The sequence below is a fragment of the Anguilla rostrata genome, chromosome 5, assembly GCF_018555375.3.
Source record: "Anguilla rostrata isolate EN2019 chromosome 5, ASM1855537v3, whole genome shotgun sequence".
Taxonomy (NCBI): Eukaryota; Metazoa; Chordata; class Actinopteri; order Anguilliformes; family Anguillidae; genus Anguilla; species Anguilla rostrata.
Window position 1 is genome coordinate 23,015,303 of NC_057937.1, and position 23,162 is coordinate 23,038,464.

General features: G+C 40.6%; 1 protein-coding gene across 7 annotated transcripts in view; it reads left to right on the top strand.

The window, feature by feature from the left end:
• LOC135254976 (zinc finger protein 710-like) overlaps positions 1 to 23,162 on the top strand; it is an 88,699-nt gene that overhangs the window by 50,560 nt on the left and 14,977 nt on the right. For 5 of the 7 annotated variants that reach the window (XR_010330014.1, XM_064335625.1, XM_064335620.1 and 2 more), the window contains 3 exons: positions 5,036 to 6,583; positions 7,216 to 7,407; positions 10,319 to 10,493. Coding sequence is in view for 5 of the 7 variants with exons in the window: in XM_064335620.1 (XP_064191690.1) it covers positions 5,036 to 6,583; positions 7,216 to 7,407; positions 10,319 to 10,493 (1,915 nt within the window). In the remaining 2 variants the exon portion in view is untranslated. Of the gene's footprint in view, positions 1 to 2,816; positions 4,026 to 5,035; positions 6,584 to 7,215; positions 7,408 to 10,318; positions 10,494 to 16,852; positions 17,166 to 23,162 lie in introns of those variants that run through there. The other 2 variants (XR_010330015.1, XM_064335623.1) reach the window with 2 other exon arrangements.

Below are 23,162 nucleotides of genomic sequence, written 5' to 3' on the forward strand. Positions count from 1 at the left end.
ACAATTTTTTTAAAAATTATACCATGTCATTCTACAGTCAATATCTGCGACTAAACATTGAATAAATATACAATCTTACCATTGGTTTTACGCGTAGAGATGTCCCTTTTGCGAATGAGTGGTCATATATTGTCTTGGACAATCCGTTATATGCGCATCTGTGACGCCTGGGTCGGCTATCTTCAATAATAGCTGTGCGTAATACCACACCTGTTGCTTATGGCGTTGTCGCCCTTTTTACTGCAATTTGGCTTGATTGACAACTCATTTATTCCGTAGGTGAGACTATAAGCTTTCTAACGATGTATAACATGTCTGATTTTGCTTTTGGAATAGCGTTTTATATTCTAAAAAAGAAATACTCAAGTAAAGTACAGATACTCGAAAACTGTACTTAAGTACTGTACTCAAGTAAATGTACTTTGTTACTGTCTACCCCTGATCAGCATACATGTTGCCAAAGCTTTACAAAACACATTACAATGTACTTGAAGTACAGTACAATGTCATCAACAAAATTATTACTGCTTTACTGTAGCTCCACAAACTGCCAGGTCATTGTTTTAACCCCTCTGTGCACATGCCAAATCTGGCCAATACTTGCCCATTTAAGGGGTACCCTATTTTAAGCTTTATAACTCCAGATGTGAGCATCACAGAGACTTGAAAAAATGGCTTAAATGAAGCAGGACATTTGTACCATTTAAAAAGAAATAAAGTGCCACAAATGCAATTTCAAAAAATCAAAAATGAATTTGCCATTTTTTAGTTTGCAATGAAATACTGAGAGATTGCATATATACAGAAGGTTAAACTATACATGTGCTGGATCAAAAATTCCTTGAACACAAGTGCGTGGATATACTGAACTACTAAATATCTATGAAGCAAGAAGTAAGCAGTGTACCCAGTGTCACCAAATCTATCCAAAATGTCTAAATTATGCATCGCTGTATATAACAACTTAATCATGTATCTAACTACAAATCAACTGTTTTGACTCAAGAAACTCACTTTTGTATCATTTTCAAGTGGGAATTACACGCTTTCTGTCAGTACAGTGGCTTAAAATATCTAGGGGTCCTGAAACATATCAAAAATCTCTCAAATGATGAATAAATGCTTTTTGTCCATTATAAAGCATATACATGTGCCCCTTATGAAGGTTTAAGAGGAAACATTTATATCAGATAAAAGAAATGCAAAAACATTATCACACAAAGTAGTACAGTACCTAAATGTGTAATCATTAACTCTCATATGTTTTTCTGTACTCTACAGTATGTGATGTTCGCTTGTATGAGGATGGGCGACATTAAAACAATATTCAGCTGTACACCACGTTTTGGCAATATTCCTGTTCAGTTTACATCTGGTGCATTAAACACAAACACTACTTAGCAAACCAACAAACACTTGCGTTACATTGTGAAATATCCTCATTATAAAATACCACTAACCTATTTAAAAACACTCAATTTAAAAAATAACATATATCAACAAAATATTTTCAGCTGTAACACTTGCATTTGGACAATGAAATCTTATCTGTGTTCAGTAGATAGAGACAGAGACAGAATCAATGGCGTTGTTCCCCAGTTCCCCAGTCCAGAAAACAGTATATCAGCTAGGTCTATCAGCAACATATGCCTTAGCCATGCTCAGAATTTCTCAAGAATAATAATATTTTCCAAGAAATGAGGAAAATCATCGATAAAATTACGCCAGGTGCAGTCTTTTACTGCTACCACAGACTGAATGCCTAATGCAGCCATAATGAGACAAAACTTTTGGTTACGCTGAGCTATAAAACGCTTTTCCAAAAGTACAATTAGACATATTATACATCGTTAGAAATATTCTGTCACCTATTGGATCGATTAGCTGTTGATCAAGCCAGATTGTACTACAAAGGACAACAACACCATAAACACCATGTGTGGTATTACACACAGCTATTTTTGAAGGTACCCAGGCATCACAAATGAGCATATATTTCACAAACGGATTGTCCAAGACAATATATGACCACTCAGTCTCGAAGGGGACATCTCTACACGTAAAACCAATGGTAAGGTTATATTTATTCCATATTTAGTCGCAGATATTGACATGGTATAATTTTTATTTCAGTGTTCAGTGAGCAGTATTTTTCACAGCTGTACTGGCATACCTTCGGTTATTGTTGGCTTTATCTTGTTTCTACATCAAAATACAAATTTTTAGTGGTAAAAGAATATGTGGTGGGTGTATAGAATGTGTAGTTCCATACACCTTATTAACAAAACACAACATGTTCTTACCTGCTGATACAGCAGTGGCTGCAGAAAACATAGTTCCTCATGTATGCTCAGATCGATACCATTGTCCAGTGTGCCATGCATGGGGGGTGTAGTTACAGATGAGACTGCATGGAGGAGGTGCTTGGTAAATGTACAACCAGCATGACAATGGTGGTGCTTAGAAACTATGTCTTCGGCATAGTTGTCCTGAATCGTCAACTAATAATGCTATAACACAGGGTTTGTGTTTTCAACTCATAATTTGGTTGCAGGAGCACCGAATGTCTGAATTGAGCAATCTAGGCACGCCGGCGTGCCGACCACTCAGAGCATTGCGCAAAGTGGTCAACAGTCATTCTGAGAAGGATAAACATAAAATAAATAAATCATTCCAGTTCAATGTAAAGGATATGGCTGCACGTTATGAATGACAGCAAAAATAACCACTAACATAATCAGTTCAGGGTGATTTTATGAACAACATTCCAACTGTTAAATAAGTCAGAACAATTAATGCAGAGATTTATTTTGTGAGAGAACTAGGCAGTTCCTAGTGGAACTATATTTTCTGCAGCCACTGCTGTATCAGCAGGTAAGAACATGTTGTGTTTTGTTAATAGGTGTGCTGAACTACACATTTTATACACGCACCACATATTCAGGTCTGTTCCGTCATTCTACTTGAAGCGGTTGACTAGGAAATTAGCCAATTTTATGTGTCCTCTTAAGGGGCGTGACTACACTTTTGTGCACTATAATATAGCACCGAAAACTCTCTGGTAAATGTTATGTAAATGAAACACATGACCACTCCAGTAGTCATGTCGGTATACTGTAGTGCTAGTGGTCAGTGGGAAGGCTTTTGGGTTCAAATCCCAGCCCTTGGCCCTTGGCCATGACAGAAACTGTAAAAGTTTACCACTTACAAATGTTGAAAGAGGTTGATTATTAGTAATTGCCCTGTGATATTCTGGGGTACCTTTCCCTGGTTCGGTGTGCTTGTGCATTGGTTTTTATTCAGCATAGAAATTAGGATGAGCTTGGGGTATTTGAGACACACAGGCCAGGATGCATCCTCTGTTACAGAGTGACTGTGTAAGCTGCACATCATTTGTGAAAAAAATAATTTGTATGTCCATTTATTTATTTCATTTTTATGTACACATTGAACATTTTGTCAACGCATACTGTAAATATCGTGCAACTCAAAAGCCAAGGCTAATAAAGTTGGTTCAAAAACCCATGCAGCTAAAAAAGAATTGCTATGTTGAAAATTGAAAGCACTGGTAGACCCCTCCTTTTTTCATCTCTGAAATTTTTCTCAGGAGATGTGATGTTTTTTTCCATGATACCAATGACATGTAAGGTGCCCTGCATGAGCTAAGCAAATGTATAATAGAATATGATGTTGCTATAATCTGACAGCCAGTCAGCTTTGTGTTTTCTGGCTGGTGTATCATAAGGGACTATTTGTTCCGTGGAGATGAAATGCACCTTGGCCTCCTCGCCATGGTGACCTGTCTGCAGTCTCATGGCGTGGCTCCTGTCTTGTCAGTAGCGCTGACACAAATGTGGCAGACAGGGTCACCTAGGGCAATGCCCGTTACAACAGGAATTTCAAAGGAAATTTTAGATTTCAAAGGAAATGTAGATTTTCTGGTGTTGTTTCTGTCATTATTTTATAGAGCATAAGAGGAAGGAAGCTTGTGTGGAAAGAGAGATCTGCATATCACAGAAATGCATGTAAGCACACAAACATCATGCACTGTACATATACATACTAGTAATAGGAGAGTTAGACTTCATGAAACCAAAAAGTGATTTGAATTAATCGTTGTGTTCTTCTGTGGAGGACAAAACTTGTTTGGTCAAACAATTGACAATATATTGTAGTTCTTGAAACATCTGTCTTCATCACTCAAATACACACTTGTGTAAGCATTCATTACTACATGTACACATACTGTTCATAAATGCAGACATGCATGCATACATAAGTTTGTACATCATAGTGTGTGAACATTTTATTGTTTTGTCTATGGCTGAGATCTTGAGAGTCTGGGTCAGTCCAGGGCACAGAGCAAGGAAATCCACACCTGCCACATGAAAAGGGACAGTTTTTTTGTTGTTTCAAGATACATAGGCCTCGTGAGCACATTTGGTTGTGATGGGAAGTAGCTGTGACTCATTGGTCCCAGATTTGTTATGTCTGAGCTGTTTCAGGTGCTTCTGTCTATTTTGAATATGGTCACAATTATAATGATGCGTATTATATACACAGCACCCATTTTGCTCCAGAATAAGCATCACACTTCAACTGGGTTGGAGAGGGAAGCAATTTTATCAGCCAGGTGTAAACAATTTTGTGGTAGTTTAAGAAAGCAAGGTTGTGAATGCAACCAGAACACCAGGGAACCCCCTACGAGAATACAGTGAGTCAGGAACTGCGACTACAAAAAAAAAAAAAATTTAAATGCTGTTCCAGGTGACTGTCTGTGCTGTTGCACGTATCTGCGCTATTAATGGTAACTCAAATTCAAATGTGTTATTGGCATGATCACACAAAGGCATAGAACTGCCAAAGCATAATTTTATGGAAATTTGAAATCAAGAGTACCGATACTCTCAACTAGTAATCATTGTTTTTAGTTTTTAAGGACAGTTTAGAAATTAATTGTGGAGAAACAACTGTAAAATTAAAGAAATTAATAAAAAATATTAATTACTCTTATTATGTGTTGTTGGACACACAGGAGAGTGGGCGGCTGGTTAGATGCTACTCTAAGGTGATGGATCATCATGTGGACACCAGTACGCAGACGGACCCAGTCGTAGTCCTGTCGCTGGCCCAAGCTGCTGTTCTGGGCCTCATCTCCCAGAATGAAGTCTTTGGCGCCACCATCGCCCCCAACGGGTTCTACATGGGAGACACCAAAGACTCTCCCACCCTTGGCGCGGACACCCCCTACGAGTATGCTGACCAGCTCATCGGGGCTAATGGTGACTATCTGGTTGAGCCCAGCCATGAAGGCCAGGGGCTAATCCAGACCACACCCCTGAGCAGGGAGGGAGTGCAGTCAAAGGGGATTGAGAGCAGGATCATTGGGGACCCATCAGGCCAGCTCCCAGGGTGTGAGGGAGAAGTGAAAGGGGAGGAGGTGCCAGAGCCTGAATTGTTGCACCCCCCTTGTTTTCACATGCTTAATGACCTGGTCCCGAGAGATGGTGTACAGCTTGTGGACCCTTCCAGCTACCGGGTGACTCCAAAAGAGGAGCACTCAAATAACTGCTGTCCTGAATGTGAGAAGGAGGTGCAAAGCCGGCTGGGAGGAGCACAGCCCGAGGAGGCTCCCCAAGGGGGCCAAGCAGAAGTGGAGGATGTTCAGGAGCAGCAGCTAGAGGATGACGAGGAGGAGGAAGAAGAGGAGGAGCCGGCAGAAGAGCAGGAGGAAGAGGAGGACGAAAGACCTCTCAAATCTGGAGAGGGGGAGGACAGCCCAGAGATGAGCCACTACTTGGAGTCGAGTGAGGTGGGATATGAGTCTGTGGAGATGGGGGGTCCGGGTGACTTTGAGGAGAACAGCCAAGGCCTGGTGTGGGTGGAGGCTGGGGAGGGTGGCGGGAAGGGCCAGCACTGCGGTCATCGTGTGCAGATAGACCGGCTGGACATCAATGTGCAAATTGATGAGTCTTACTGTGTGGACGTGGGGGAGGGGCTCAGGCGCTGGAAGTGCCGCATGTGCGAGAAGTCATACACCTCCAAGTACAACCTGGTCACCCATATTCTTGGCCACAATGGCATTAAGCCACATGCCTGCCCACACTGCGGAAAACTTTTCAAGCAGCCCAGCCACCTGCAGACCCACCTGCTCACCCACCAAGGCACCCGGCCACACAAATGCACCGTCTGTAAGAAGGCCTTCACCCAGACCAGCCACCTGAAGAGGCACATGTTGCAGCACACCGATATCAAGCCCTACAGCTGCCGCTTCTGTCGCCGAGGCTTCGCCTACCCCAGCGAGCTGCGGGCGCACGAGACCAAGCACGCTAGCGGGCGCTGCCACATGTGCTCGCAGTGTGGCATGGAGCTACCAAGCCTGGCACACCTGAAGCGGCATCAAACCAGCCACCAGGGCCCCACCACCTACCAGTGCTCTGAATGCAACAAGTCCTTCACGTACCGCAGCCAACTGCAGAGCCACCTACAGAAGCACAAGGCCATCCGGCCTTTCATCTGCGCAGATTGCGGCATGGAGTTCATCCAGATACACCACCTCAAGCAACATGTGCTCTCGCACAAGGTACCAAATCGACTACTGACTTGACACTGACTGAAGTACTTATCCAACACTGACTCAACTGCAGAACCAAGTACTTAATTTGCCATTGTGGACCCTTTCCCACAAACTCTCCCTCACCCAAGCTTGTGTCCCTCACTTTGTCCCTTTGTGGCTGTGCTGAGTGTCCATGTGCTTTACTTACCAGAGTTTATTAACTGTGTGTTTTTTTGCCATACTTTAAATAATGCTTTAAGAGCCTTTCTCCTTTGTGTATGGTATGCCCAGCTAAAAACTCTGCTCCTTTGTGCATATATTGCTATTTATGTTTTTCATCCCCTATTTTGAATGTCCAGCAATGTCCTATTGCTGCAGATTTTTTCTGTCAGTGTGGTAAAGTGCATTCTGTCATTCTGTGTCCCACGATGCACGTTGTTGTAGTGTTCTTTCCACACTAAACTTTTTAAACTATTTGTCAAAATTTGTTCTAATATTTATGTTTACATGTTTTAATGATGATGTTTAAGAAAGCGCAAAAGGTGTTTTAATTTAGATTAAATATTGAATTCCTCTGAAAGGCAGACTGATATTTGCTGCTTTAGTTCTGTTTTATTTGTAAATTGTATTTCTGCCCATGTTTTCCATTCCATTGCCAGGGAATGAAGGGCTTCAGGTGTGATGTGTGCTCACGTGAGTTCACCCTTTCGGCCAACCTGAAGAGGCACATGCTGATCCATGCCAGCGTGCGCCCCTACCAGTGCCATGTCTGCTTCAAGACCTTCGTCCAGAAACAGACACTCAAGACCCACATGATTGTACACCTGCCTGTCAAACCCTTTAAGTGCAAGGTGAGTATGGTGCCTTTCCTGTACTTGCAGGGCTACTCAACCATGGTCCTGGGAGGCCGCTGTGTGTGTGTTTCCCTTCCAGGTGCTCTTCCTGAAATGCTGGGCCAGAAGAACTACGAGGAGAACTTTCACATTGCGGGATGTGAAAATCTTGCCGGGAACAATGCTCACATGTGTCCATGTGGATGTTGCCGGAAACAATGCTCACATGTATCCATGTGGATGTTGTGGTATTCCATCTCTTTCATAGCCTCTCCCAGGAGGCCATGCAAGAGAAGGAATACCACAACTTCCACATGGACACATAGTGTTACAACACAACCTAAAGCAGCTAGCACTCTGAGGCAGTGTGATATAAAATATACTTTTTAAAACCAGCACTGGCTGGTCCATGTTCTGGTTGGGCATGTAGACCCCTATTACTACAAAACTACTCTCTCCTAAATAGAACTCCTGCAGGGAGAAAATCATAAGTTGACTGGCGAAGCAAGAAATTGGGTACTCGGCAATGGTTGTGCTTTAAATGAGTACACTGAAGTGTAACTGAAACTCTAAGGGGAAACCTGATGTATCATATACATGGAAAGTTACTCACACATGCAAAACACTGTTTATAAGTCATTAATTCAAACTTACAAAATCTAGGCCTGCCATTGAAAGTATTGATATCAAACTTAGGCCAAGTAACAAGATACAATATTGGCTAGCCTAGCTCACAAATTGAACAAGCTGTATTCCAAAGCAATGCTGCCCAATGTTTTCTATATTATTTCAAGTAACTTGGCCCTGAGTGTACAAGCATACAGTACATTAATGGGGCAAATATATGCCTGGGAGAAAACCAGCCCCAGACCAAGAGGTGTCCAGATACTTTAGGTCATGTTGCATGCGTGTGTGTGTGTGTGTGTATTAGGGGTTGTGGAGGAAAACCTCTTCTTAGGTTCGGTGGGTGAGTCGGCGATGTAAGAATAAAGACTAGAAATTATGATTTCCTCTAATAACCTTTTTATTCTCTTCAATCAATATTCCTTTTCATGTACGTACGCCTACGGGAGGTCTCCAGTACCATAAAGACACATAGAGAGCTTCTTCGCATTATGTTTTACATCCTTTTTATACAACCAGATCTCCTCCTACCCTGATGTATCTTCCCTTTAAAATAACAAATCCCAGCCTAGGTCAAACTTATGTTTCACCAGTTAGTTTAACAATAACTATTATATAATCTTCAATTTTAATCAATGACAGATATTTCACTACACACACTTACTGTTTTGATTTATAAAGCTTAATTTTCCTAGTTCAAACTGATTGGTCAGTGTCCCCCAGCTAGTTTAGGGGGAGTGGTGGTGGGGTTCAGATGGTTTGCAGTCTATCCAACCTTAGTTCAGTAGGGGGAAAAAATTAATTTAATTAAATAAAACAGGCAAAAAAAAAAGTTAATGTTTACTGTTATGTAATTACTGTTGTAAAGTCGTAATTCACGTTTCCCTAGCGAACTGCAGTAACGTTAAGAAACGCGAACGCAGTATCATTGGAATTTAAGACTATTCCCTTCAACTGACGGATATTTTTCTATACATCTTTACTGTAAATAGTTTCTATTTCCAATGCAAAACAGAATCCTTTGATTTATAAAACATTTTTTTAAGTTTCTGATTGTTCAATGTCCCCCAGTTAAAGGGGGGTGGTGGTGGGGTTCAGACAGTTCATATAACCTTAGTTAAAAATAAAAATTAAAAAAAGAGAGAGAGAGATGAAAAGTACAGTATGAGGATGTGGACATATATTTCATAATAAAATATATGCCAATATTAAATCAATTTGATTCTTTGAAGGCACAACAATTGCATTGCCAATAAATATTAGGTTAGAAAATACAACATTTGCCAGATTTAACGTGACTTCCCGTATAAACCATGCCCACTTCCGGTGTTCTATCTGAATACAGGTACAGATACAGATCATTTTGTTGGTTGAACAGATACAGATACAGATAATGACGTCTCTGCACACCCTTAGTGTGTGTGTGTGTGTGTGTATATATATATATATATATATATATATATATATACATATACATATACATATATATATATATATATTTATTTATTTTTTCACAGATCAAGTGAAAGCATATGTGCCTGATTCCAAATTGATTCCTAGCATGGGGAGGAATTTTTTTATTTATTTTTTTTTTTACACATCTAGGCCGGGCAGCACCACTCATATAAACAATGCATGAACCCATTACAGCGCACATCAGTACCCAAGTTTTTCCGTCATAATAAGTATTAATGTTTAGCCTATCTTGTCAATAAACACAGTCAGTGTCAGATATGATACAAATAATTTTATTTTCATCTCACAAATGCCCACAAGGCCTATATACAACAGCTTGGCAATTCTGATTGACTGGGACTTGTGTACCATTTTTCAATATATGCCGTTCATTTTGTAGCACATACAAAAGTTCAATCACCATTCTAAATTAATGTGCATTGGTCTGACTTGATAAATAAAGTGCAAATTTGTAAGAGCAAGCAAGCCAAATTATAATATACTTGCAATGGTCAGCTTGATGTCCATGAATGACTGTATAGAGAGTAGCTAGTCTAATTAAAACTTGACTACGTTATTGGTAAACCTCTGTTTTGAATATAATTTAATTGTTGGCTAGCTCTGTGATGAGCATTTGAGACAATTTTGACTTAAAAACCAAACTGAATTTCAATATTAGGTGGTATAAGGTATGGGATATCTGCTGGAATACTTAAGTAACGTTTCCATTGCAATGGAATCGCATATTTTGAAAGGCATGTTTTCATTACAATTGACTGAGGTAGCAGCCTAAATGTTCCTGTGTATGTGTGTGTGTTTTCACAGCCGGCTTTTGCTTGGGTTTTGGCAGGTGTGTGGGAAGTCCTTTAACCGAATGTACAACTTGCTGGGACACATGCACCTCCACGCAGGTAGCAAGCCATTCAAGTGTCTGTACTGCTCCAGCAAGTTCAACCTGAAGGGCAACCTCAGCCGGCACATGAAGGTCAAGCACGGCATCTCTGACACCTCCCCTGATGGACAAGGTGAGGTGTGCTACTCTCTGGTGTGGGGGATTTATACAGTGAACAGCTCTGACACATCCATCTACCCTATCATGCCTTATACTGTACCTTGTACACCTCTCCAGTACAAGCCTGGAACAAAGCAATGCAGTTGAGAGCAAAAAACCTTTTGGAGTTTTTTTCTCTGATGCTCATGTTCCAACTTTTTGGAACATAAGTATCAATTTTTAAACAATCATACTGACTCACTGAAGGTAAAAACATGCAATTAAAACATGAACTATGCGACACAAGGGAAGTGGTCTGATTGTGAGGATGAGGTGTGTATCTAATACAACACATTTCTGCCATCTAACACATGTCAAAGCTGGCTTGTTCCTGAGTACCTATTACTGCTGCAGTAAGTGCTCATTCCAGATATTAAGGTGCTCTTTCCAGAGTGTATTTATCTCCAGAGATCTCACCCCTGACCTGAAGGTCACTCTAACAGTGTACACAAGGCTCACCAAATGCACAGATCTTGTTAGGGTCATAACTAGCTTTAGTTTCACTGATTTTAATCTTTCTATCTAAATCTTTGTCTTAGGTCTGCTTCTGGAATATTTTATTTATTTAAACAGGAAGTCTCATTGAGATGAAAATGTCAAAAAACAACATAATCATAGTTTTATTTACAGACATTTATTTAAAGGAAATAAATATGTCAAAAGTTATGGAAGAGAGATTTTTTTAAAGATTATGGAGGAAACTGGATGTTTATTAAAGATCCTCATTAGGTGACGCATAAGTGAGAAGTTGGTCTTCCTGGAGTCCACATGAAACATTCATTACAACGGAAGAGAAAAGATCTTTAAAAAGAGAAAAATCTTGCAATTCGTGAAAATGAAATATATATGATAGTAAGAATAGAATCCTTACAAAGTAATGTCACAATTAAGCAAATGTTATAATGTAAAACATAAAAGCAACACAATCACATAAGAAAGATTTAAATAAAAACCTGTCATTGACAAATCAAACATTCTTGATACAACTATGTCAGTCATAGAAAAGATTTAACCATCTTTGAAAAACCGCTTTCCACAAGTAGCATGAATATTTAGAGGTTGTGTGTTCCATGAGGATACTGCCATATATATGAGTCTTTTTCAGAGCATGAGATCTTGTGCAAGGTGGCTCAATGGAAATGATGCATGGACATTTCCTGGCTTATATACAAACTGTGGATTGACTGTTTATGGCTCAGAGACATTTTGATGATGACAATGCCATTTCTGTAGTATTTGCAGTTTCTTTTACTTGTTTAAGACAGTTCCTGGGCTATAAAATATCATAATCATGAACCTCTGGGAAGGGGACAGCCTTGTTATTTCTTTTGTTATGTCTAGTGGTTGTACTGATCAAGAGGGTTTTTTTTTTTTTTTTGCATCAAAGTGCAAAGAGTTTAAGCTTTACAAGGGCATATAAATATAGTGCTGCACCTTTAATCAATGACACAAAAGCAATAATTTAAGACAACGTTATTGTCAGTCATCATCCAATTTAATTGTTATTGCTAGCATTTAATTTCATGGCCATTTGGCTAGAAGTATATAAAAGTAACAGGGTTATGGGTGATTTAAATCTTGAAAGTTTATCTGTGAAAAAAACCTATATTTCAATATAGATCAAAATTTCAACAAAGTTATAATGTCATCAACAGCTCCAGAAAATGTTTGGGTTTTCGGTTTTTGAGTCATTGCCGAGATCATTACTCCTCTTGAGTGGTATGACATCACCAATTCTTCACAATATTGTTGAACATGATCAGTGCTAACAGACATTTTGCAAAATTTCAGTCCTCTGCCTTCTTGATTGGCCTTTGTTGATATGTGCTGACTTTAGGAGTCACTTGACTTTGCAAGCATCAGAGTTTATGTTGTGATTGCATTTGATAATTGGTGGCTGGGCTGTGTTGAGGAGACAGTGCCCGGCACCAGAGTTTTGAGATTGATCTGTATTCCTCATGGGCCACCTCCATTGTACCCATTCCCATATTGCCCTGATACATTTGTAATGAACCACCAATATGTGCTAATGGTGGCTGGACCAGTCACAGCAACTGCACAGACATGCACATTTGTTGAACTGAGACACGATCCTTGCATCAACAGCTCTGAAGGAGCACAGATTGACAATATAATGCTAGCGCGTTTCTTATTTCTGCTAGTTATATTATTTCATCTCCATTTTAGAGAGGAGTTTTGGTTAGACTGTTTACTTGCCCTCTCTTTGCTTGGATGATGAGTCCTGCTCTCCCTGAGTGGATGATTCCTCTTCATTGGCTCAATCTACATTTAAAACTGGCTGGATTTGGGCTTCATTTGAAATTTTGAGACATTATGTGCCTTACACATTAAATTTTCCATGTAGCAAGTTTTAACGATCTCCCTGTGTTTTGGTTTTCTGTATTTTTGTCTTATTTGAGTTGCAACTCCTCATAGGTATCCTATGGGGTACCTTTCAAAACTCTTTGCTTTGATTTCTACTGTTTTGTTTTGGATATTTTTACAATCAATCAATCAAACTTTATTTATATAGCACAAGTCATACATCAAATACAGAGTGGGGATTTTGTTTTTGTTTGGAGGGACATAAAAAAACACAGTTTCTTCACTTCAGTACATCAAGAAGGGCCCCATTTTGTGGGATTTTGTGCATCTATTCCAGGAGCTAGGAGTGAGATTTATACTCAGAGACTTCTTGGTAAGATTAAAAGGCTCACATTTTACATTGTCCTTTTCCATGGTCACAGACACCTACTGGGAAGAAAGCACACTTCTTTTTCAAACTGAGCACATTCCAATTTTGTTCCTCCCATAAAGTAATCCTGCCGAATGTTTTTATTTCCCACATGCAGAACTTTACATTCGGTTATATTAAATTTCATTTGCCAGGTTTCCGCCCACTTCTGTATTTTATTTAAATCTTCTTGGATTACTTTAGTAGATTCCAAACTCTTAACTATTTCACCCCGTCAATATTACTTACATTTTCTCGCATCTTTTTTAAATTGACTCGTCTGAAATTTAAAATTCTGGCCATAGAGGAGGCCTTGTTAATTTTCCGTAAAACATCAAATCTAACTGCAGAATGATCGCTGGTCCCAATTACCTGGCTACAAATTCTGTCCGGATTGTTCCTTAGCACCAGATCCAGAATTGATTTCCCTCTTGTGGGCTGACTTGCTATTCTGTCCAAATAAGGTCATTTATAACATTTGGAAATTCTTCCTCGCTTTTTCCTTGTCGGTCATCATTTCCCAGTTAATAGCAGGGTAACTGAAGTCACCCATAATAATAGTCTCATAATCCTGACAAGCTTGTTTTATTGTCCCAAAGAGCGTTGAGTTCACACTACTGTCTGAAGCTGGCAGTTAGTAACACACTCCAACCGTAAGGCCCTTTTCATGTTCCCCTATGAGCTTTATCCAAGTATCCTCACTAGGCATAAGCGGGTCAATTTCTGGAATTTTCTGCACATTAAAATTTTATTTTACATAGAAAGTACAACCCCCCTCTCTTACTGGATCTATCCTTCTTAATGAGTTTGTACCCTTCTATATTATATTCATCCACATCTTCATCTCCAAGCCATGTCTCTGTAATCAAAACTATGTCACAACACCCCCTATTCATAGCAACCTCAAGTTCCATAAATTACTTTTTTATACTTCTAGCATTTAAACAAAGACATTTCTGATTATTACTTCTACACATCCTCTCCCGTTGATATTGTAAGTGCAGACAAGCAGGTATGAGAAAGTGTCTCCAAAGAAAAGATCACTACGCCTCGGTACACAGTAAGGTAAACAAATGGGTCATATCACATAGAGGAGGGTCAGGCAGGGATGTCTCACCCTGCGTTCACACAGCGAGCACCTCGGTTGACGGGTTGCTCAAGTTTACTAGGCTGAGGGAGGGGCAGGAGCTTCCTGTTGTATCCTCTTACGGTGAAGCCACACTATACGCGGCCCCGCCGCGCGGCGGAGCCGCCTCCATTCATTTTGAATGAGGGGTGGCGGCCAGACCCCGCAAGGCATTTTGGGATTGCCGGCGGCGCGGCGAGAGGCAGCGAGCCGCGGGGGAGATGGCAAAAATTCAACTTTGACCCCTTCGCCGCGTCGCGGTAACCAATCAGATTTGATCTAATGATCCGTCAAGTAAATTGTCCCAATTTTTTTCTAATTTTAGTTCCACATGCAATTGTTCCACAATGGAGGACCTAACTCGTAATTTCCGTATCGGCCTTCCCAACTTAATAAAATCTCCTACAGAGACATTGATAAGAGGAAGTAGCGTGGAGAAAAGTCTCTGAAATTGTCGGTGGCTCTGCAATGTAGTTATCGCCGTTAGCTACTATCACTGTCCAGTCTGAATAAAATTCATTTTTGCAGTAACCTAGCTCTGAAAAATGTTAATAAGCTGCCTAGCTAGGCTGTCTAATGTCTAGCCATAGTGAGTAACAACAAACAGTAACAAACAAAAAAAATCTTCATAATGTATGAGTTGCTAGTTGTTCGTTTCTACCAGCCACCTAGCTAGCTAACCAGATATAGGTGACTTAGGCGCATCAACTGTCTTAACGACTACTTGTATTTTTATTTATTTTTATTTTTATTTTTCCATAGATTGCGTTGTTGCCGTTCTCGTTGTTAGTGTTAATCAGTTTAACCATCAGGGTCCAAGTTGAACTATGCGGTTGTTCCCTGTACTTGGACCGGTACTTCTCTCTAGGGGTTTCGTCATACTTGTTCCTGGTTATGGTTATACACTGTGTTGTACGTCGCTCTGGATAAGAGCGTCTGCCAAATGCCTGTAATGTAATGTAATGTAATGTAATATAACTTTGAAGGCATTATCTGGCTAATTAGCCAGACAATGTTTTTGTTGTTGGTTGTAGACATTAAACAGCCTAGCTAGACAGCTGACTAACATCTTTCAGATCTAGGTTACTGCAAAAATAATTTTTATTCAGACATGACAATGAATATGAAACACGATATTAAACCCGGTCAACATTTAACGAACACAACTGTCTGTCAAATATAGGTGACACGCCCACAAACAGCCGATTGTGGGGACGCGGCGCGGCGACAGGCGGCAGTCGCTGCGTATAGTGTGGCTTCAGCCTTAGTGGTCTCGGGTAACTACATATTGAAGAGAAATAACAGCCTCATCAAAGACTTATATTTGCCATATAGCCACATACCATCTCATTTTGTTTCTATAGCTATGTCAGGACACTGATAAATATTTGGCCATATAGCTCTCTGTCTGTCTCACTAGTTAGCCACCTAGCTAGCGACCTCTCTGTCCCTCTCACTAGCTGGCTAGTGATCTCTCCATATCTTTCTCACTAGTTAGTTGCCTAGCTAGCAATCACTATCTCCCTCACTAGCTAACTATCAAGCAAGCTGAAACTTCCATCCAAGTCATTTTCAGACGCTTGTCCCTGTAATCTTTTTTCAAAAATGTTGTATAACACCGGGTGCAATTGTACCATAAGGATAAGTTATTCATCCATTTTTCCTCACTGAGCAGAACAATACTTTGCAAAATGGTATCATATTGTTTGGAATAAATAGGAAGCCTGAAACTCTGATTGGCTGTTGATGAGCAACACCCGCAAAAAGTTAAACTCTGGGCAACATTTTTTGGGCAACTGTGGTTGCTCAGTTGCCCAGTTGCTCATGTTGCTGAGTGTCGTTCAGCTATATAGAGAATGAATGGACTTCCGACAACCTGTTTGACGAGTTGCACGCTGTGTGAACGCACCATCAGGGTTACAGCATATTGAGACACGTCTAGAACTAATTATATGCCCAATGTCACACTACAGTGAATAAATACAGATGGGTAACAAACTAATATAAAAACTTTTTCAGCTGTCTTAGAAGGCAGCATTTGAAGACAGCATTTTCACTATTTTTCCACACTTTTCCTTCGTAGGCATGTCAAAAACTGAAGTCGTCATAAAAAGGGTCCTTCTAAGGTGCCTTATTTTGCTTAAATTTGAAGGCAACATCTGATGCATCCTTCAGCTGGAAGGCTATCCCATAGGTCTTTGCGATTTCCTCAGACTTCTCACTTCTGTTAAATTAATGGCAACTCAAACCAGCGAAGTAGTGAAAATGTGAATATACAGTGAACTTGATAATTTGTTGTAGTCACATCTAATAGTACATTTGAATTATTTAATACACTGGAATAATGTTTTTCAGTCCTTCTCCCCACAAACTACACAAGGAAGGGGATTAAACAGCACGTCGCTCCCACGTGTGTCTCTCATTCCAGTGCCCTGGTCTCAGACCAGCTAAACCACTCCCTCTCCGCCTGCAGATGGTGCCCTAATCACACCACCCCTCCACACAACTCCACTGCCCGAGCCATCCGGCCGTCAGCCACACACCACCCCCCACCCCCCCACCCCCCCAAGCGGGAGAGGACGTCTGCAACCTCCATCTGAGCCCCTGACCTGTGGATCACTTTGAACTTATATGGCCCGCTGTTTGATGCATCCATCTGCAGACAAAACGGGAGAGCAAAGTTAGGTGTATAAAGGAGCGGTTAATCATAGAGAGCCTGTTGTACCCTGCCCAATGCCTGCTGACACCACCCTGTCCACTGGACCGGATCTGAGGCACCCTTTCAGGTCAGGGCTGTGTTTCCCAGAGTCTCCATAGCCCTACGTGCGTCGTAAGGTATACCTTAAGGTCTTCCTTTAGGTCTCGAGCTGTTTCCCAGCGCCTCCTTAGCTAAGGTATACCTTTAAAAGGGTGGTCTGAGGCACTTGTAAGCTGTCTCTTAGCGATGCGCTCCGCTCATCCTGTCACAGTTTTAGCCTTATTATGCCAACATTTTGCTTTTCAAATCGACAGTTGTACTACAGTGCGCATCTAGTAGCACATCTGCATGCAAAAATGACATAGATAGTTTAATATTAACTTTACAGAAATAAATTATCCAATCAACGTTTCTGTGCGTAGCATGTCATGAGAATGTTGTCGTTTCACCTGTCTATTCCCATCATGATGGTAATTAAGTATAGGGCCCATCCATAATGCTAATCCAATTTGTGGAAAAAAAAGTTTTTTTTAAATTTATACGTAGTGGAGCTAACTGAGGATATGGCTTTTCTGACTGCATACCCTGTAGAAATTAGTTTGTTTGTGTGTGAGTCAATGATCACACTGACTTGGAACAAACCACCGGTTTATTAAGAATATAAAACCCGTGTGAGCAAAGCCAATGTTGAGTGAGTCTACTTGCATGACCGAACTAGAGCACGTTTATTGGCCTAGCCATAAACACACGTACACGTATGGTGGCCCATAATGACCAAACATAGCCAAATGATCTACATCCCCTTCCTTTAGCTCACACCTACTATATGAAACAAAATAGCACTGGGTAAATATCAACATTACAGAACATTTCTTTCTTACCATGTTGTTTTACGATTTTCGATAAACAACCCAATAATGATTTTCTTGGTTAAACTTAAGATTATCCAACAGCAAATCAAGGTAGATGAACATATCACTTTAATAGGTAAGCCTATTCATAAGGCATACCTGGTATAGAATTAATCATGATCAATTTCCACGCGCTTTTGCCTTTCATCTATGATCATTTTTGCACTGCAGAGAAAAGTCTGCGGGAATCAGTAGATATGCTGCTACAGTTGCCTATATATTGTGTGACAAAAACAAATTAACATTAGACCTTTGTTTCAATAAGGACAAAATAATTCACCCATATGTAGCCTATATCCTTTTTCCTGGGCTTCCAAGTCCCAGACTGGCTTATATGTCCCGATTGATGCTCTTTATTTTATCTTTTGTAGCCTATATGTACGTATTTATTGAAACTATCAAAAGGTCTCGTCTTGACTCTTAAAGAGATTAGCAGATGATCTTTAGTAGGCATAGTTTGCTCTTCTGCAATATTAGATTGATGTAAAATGATTATGACAACACTTTATATTAACCCCTTAGCGCACATGCCAAATCTGGCCAATTCTTGCCCATGCAACTCTTCCTGCTCTCAACGAAGGCGGACGCTTTTTCCTCTGCTCCCTCCCTGCCCTTATCTGCCCCTGCTTGCTGCTCTCTTGTCTTGTGCTGCGTCTGTCTGAACTATCCAGAGCCTCTCTCTGCATTTCTCTCCGAAACCTAAAAGCATGGATCTGATCAACTGGTCTCTCAACGCAATTGATAGTATTTTCTCGACGAGAAGAACGGGTCAGGGAGAGCCCTCTTGCCCTGACGGAACGTTTGCAGCCGGATACACGATGGACTCCTGGAACGAGTGGAGGGTCGTGTGCCTGTCGATCCTTTCCGTTGAGGATGTTGAAGACATCTTGATTGGAATTATGATAACAGGCTTTCTGCTGTTTGGAGCTGGCAGCATCCTGATTTATCGCAAAATGCCAAAGGCGTTGGCAGCACTAATTGGGAAGCTGCCCGCCATTGAGGGAACGGGCAGGGCTGTCAACACTCAGACTCAAGCGATTTGTGAGCTCAATCGCAAACTGGATGCGATTGGATCGCAAATTCGCATGACGGATACCAACTTGGAGAAGTTGTCGGTCGGCTCACTGAAATGGGCCACTAATTCGGATGATTGGAACAACGCTGAGAGAACCACAGGACTAAAGGTAGACGAAAAATGCAGAAGTCTGCCTGAACCCAAAACAATCCTTATCCTCATTGGCTCCCCCACATCGGCCTTGGAAGGCTGATATCTCTCCACTCTCCTGGATTGTTATGCAGACAGATGCTCGGCCCTACCCCCACCTCCCTGCTCCTATGGAACTTTGTCTCTGGATCAGGACTCTTCGAGGTCGTCTCCTCGTCATCAGTATCAGACGGCAGAGACAATGTTGAGACTGTGGTGGAGATGAAGTCCATGGACTTACACACACACGCACACGAAGATACATAACACACACACCACCTCCTACTCAACGTCTTCTTGGCTCCCACCCCCCCTCCCTCCCCCGTTACAGTGCAGTCTGCTGAGGGTTGATGCGATGCGCCTGAGCGGCTGCGCGCTCCCCCCAGTGTCTGTGCTGCGACACTTCCCCTCCCCGACACCCTACCCCCCTACCACATGTGCAAGTCTTCGAGTTTTGTTGTAATGTTTGTAATGTTTGTAATGTTTTTATGATGTTGCTATGTGCTGAGGTTTTTCTTCGTTTCAATGAAACGAGTGCCCTCTCGTTTCATTGAAAGGACTGTTTTTTTCCTCCTCCTTCCTCCTGTTCTCTCATTTCTCATCTAATAAGTTGGCGCCGCAGATGGCTGCCTCGGTGTGTTGACCAAAACAAATTCCTCGTATGTGCAAATGTACTTGGCAATAAAATACGATTCTGATTCTGATTCTGATTCTGATTTAGGGGGAACCCTATTTAAAGCTTTAAAACTCCAGATGTGAACACCACAAGACAAGACATTTGTACCATTTACAATACTAGCTTAGATTACTTTATATTCATAATTTTGGAAGAAATAAAGTGCCACAAATGCAATTGTTTAGGCAAAAAATCTAAAATGAATTTGCTATTTTTTAGTTTTCAATGAAATACTGAGAGATTGCATATACACAGCACGTTAAAGTATACATAATAAAATCTAAGGGTGGATATGTAGAACTACTAAAAATCTATAAAGCAAAAACTAAGCAGTGTACCCAGCATCTCCAAATCCACCCAAAATGTCTAAATTATGCATTGCTGTAAGTCACAACATATTCACGTATTTCACTACAAATCAACTGTTTTGACTCAAAAAACTCACTGTTGCTTCATTTTCAAGTGGGAATTACAAGCTTATGAAGGTTTAAGATGAAACATTGATGTCAGATTTAAAAATAATGCAAAAATATTGTCATATAATGCTGTACAGTACCTAAATGTGTAATAATTAACACTTGTATGTATTTCTATACTCTGTACTCTCGTATGTTTTCTTGTAAGGGGATGGGATGACATAAAAACAATTTTCAACCGTCCACCACGTTTTGGCAATGTTCCAACACTCTCGTCATCACTGTTGCATGCGTCACAAAAACTACTAGACTACCAACGAAGGCTTACATTACAGTGTGAAATATCCTCATTATATAATACCACTAACCTATTTAAAGACACTCAATTTCAAAAATAACGTATATAACGACATATTTTGAGCAGCAATACTTACATAGCAATGATGAAATCGTATCTGTTTTCAGTAGATATAGACAGAGACAGTGAATCAATACAGTTCTATGCGCTTATGTCTTACACCAGAAAACGATGTCAGCTAGACCTATCAGCAAACATATGGCTTAGCTATGCCCAGAAGTCCTCAATAATAATAGTATTTTCCAACAAATTACAAAAAATCGTTGAGAAGATTTCGTTAGGTGCAGCTTCTTTGAATGCTACCACGGAGTGAATGCGTAAGTGAATGCAATGAAAAGAAAATTTTCGGTGTGTGAGTGAGTTGCGAGTGGGTTGCGCTGGTACCAATCAGCGAAATAAACATTACTCTTTCTTGTCCTGGACAAGTAACCGCCCTCTATTGGAGCAATGCTTCATGGGAAATGTGTTTCGAAGTGTCTAATGTCCATGACAATGGAACTGCTAAAAAAACAACATTTTCCATAATTTCCTGGTAAACGATCCTGCCTTAGAGACAGAGCGCAATTACGTCCCGCCCACACCGGAGGGGAAAACAATTCATCGCTCTCTATTGACTTTGTATTGCGTGAAGGTGCATTGTCACTTTTGTCTGCTAGCAAACAACAGAAAAATGCCTAAAAGCTGGTGTGTGGTGGGATGCACTACCAAATGGGTAAAGAACCCAGAACTAAGTTTTTATAAGCTGCCGAACCGAAAAACCTGTCCTAACATTGGAATCTAGTGGCGTGTCAGCTAGCAAGCTAGCTACAGGCTACAGTACGTTACTGTCATTAGAAATAAGTTGGAGATGGCTAGCGACGTTGTTTCAACAAGCTTGTAGATGGCTAAAATGATAGCTACTTAGCTAGCGTTAATAAAATTGCAGGTAATAAGTAGCTAACGTTAGCTAAGTTCTAGCTGCCATGTTTAAACTACGGTTAATTTCTGCATCAGTTTCACCAGAAGCCCCCCGAGCCAAAGGCAAATGCCGTTTTTCAGAGACCGTTATAACGTTGTCGCTACACTGAAGTAGCAAGCTAGAGCTAGACTAATGCAGGTAGACATAGGGTGCTAAAATAATCCTTTGACATGTTTAAATCTAACGTTTTTAGCTAGCTACGGGCATTTTGTTAGCGTTTCAGCCCTTGGTTGCATATGTGGCGCCAATTGTTTTCCCCTCCAGTGGGCGTGGTTTTCAGAGTATGACGCGTTGCGCTCTGTCTCGAGCTACGCCAGCTAACAACAACATGAACAACAACCACAAGAAGATTTTAAACTATTCAGACATCAACGAAGATGAAAAGGTACTCTTCGGTAGTTAATATTTTATATTTTTGCTTTGTTTTTTATTTTGTAAAGAACCATTCAGACATTCGCTCTCACCACTAGGCCACCCTGCCGGCTACATGATTGGTGTTAGGCTCCTCCTGTGTTGAAACACTTTGGCCCCTTTGCTGGCTTTGTTTATGTTTTGATTGGCTGCATCGGGACATTTTCTTCAACTGAAAATGATTGTGTGAGTTCATAATAGTATGTGACAGCTAAACATCAGTTTTACATGTACTTTGAGGTTGTAAAAGGTTTGTTTTTGTTGATGATTTTTGTAAGATTGAGGTAAAGCAGACCTGTATTTTGAGCTAAGATGGTTTGTGAAAAAGGAAAAAGCTCATGTTCCATAAATACTGTATGTCACACTCTTCAAGAATGTTTTATTCAATTCATTTTGTCTGTATGCATGTAGATGTGACATTTAATACACTTTGGAGTTCATACTAAAGAATAGTTACATGTTCATGTCAGAGAAACACCTCTAGAAATGCTTTAATTTGTGGCCACAGGTTGAAAAGTAAGCAGCTGTTAGACCGTCTGCTCTGCTGTTACAAAGTAAAGCGCACGTGCAAATAAAGCTTGAATGATTTGAAAATACTACAGTTCAAATGCCAGTCAACAGTAAATTAATTTTTTGACCAATATCAAATGAATTTTGACCAATAAAACGTGTTTGACCGCCACCTGTGTGTGCTACTAAATTTTTCTTTGTGCTACTGAAATTTTTAGGTTACTAGCACCAGTGCTACCACCTAAAAAAGTAAGCATACAGCCCTGACTTTGTTTAATATGCAGACCTAACTTTATTTTGAAGTTGCACTCAAGCGGCCAAAACCAGACTTCGTTTTTGAAGCTCATTTCCTGGTGTTGTAGTTCCTGGTTGCTCACTAGCGCCACTACGGATGGCTCCAGTATAGGTGTTTTCATATCCGGTTTCCATGTAAGTCTACGGTACAAATGCGATCAAAATACAAAGTCAATAATTTTTTCTCACAAGAACAAATAGTCATAATATGTGTATTTTATTGGTCTTATGACTGTCCATGGGTCGATTTCATGATTTATTGCGTCATTTGGGCACAGTGCCAATATTTGTTCTGGACCAATGAGGTACAGCTTGCGTCACTTCCGGATTACTTCGGAGGACTATGC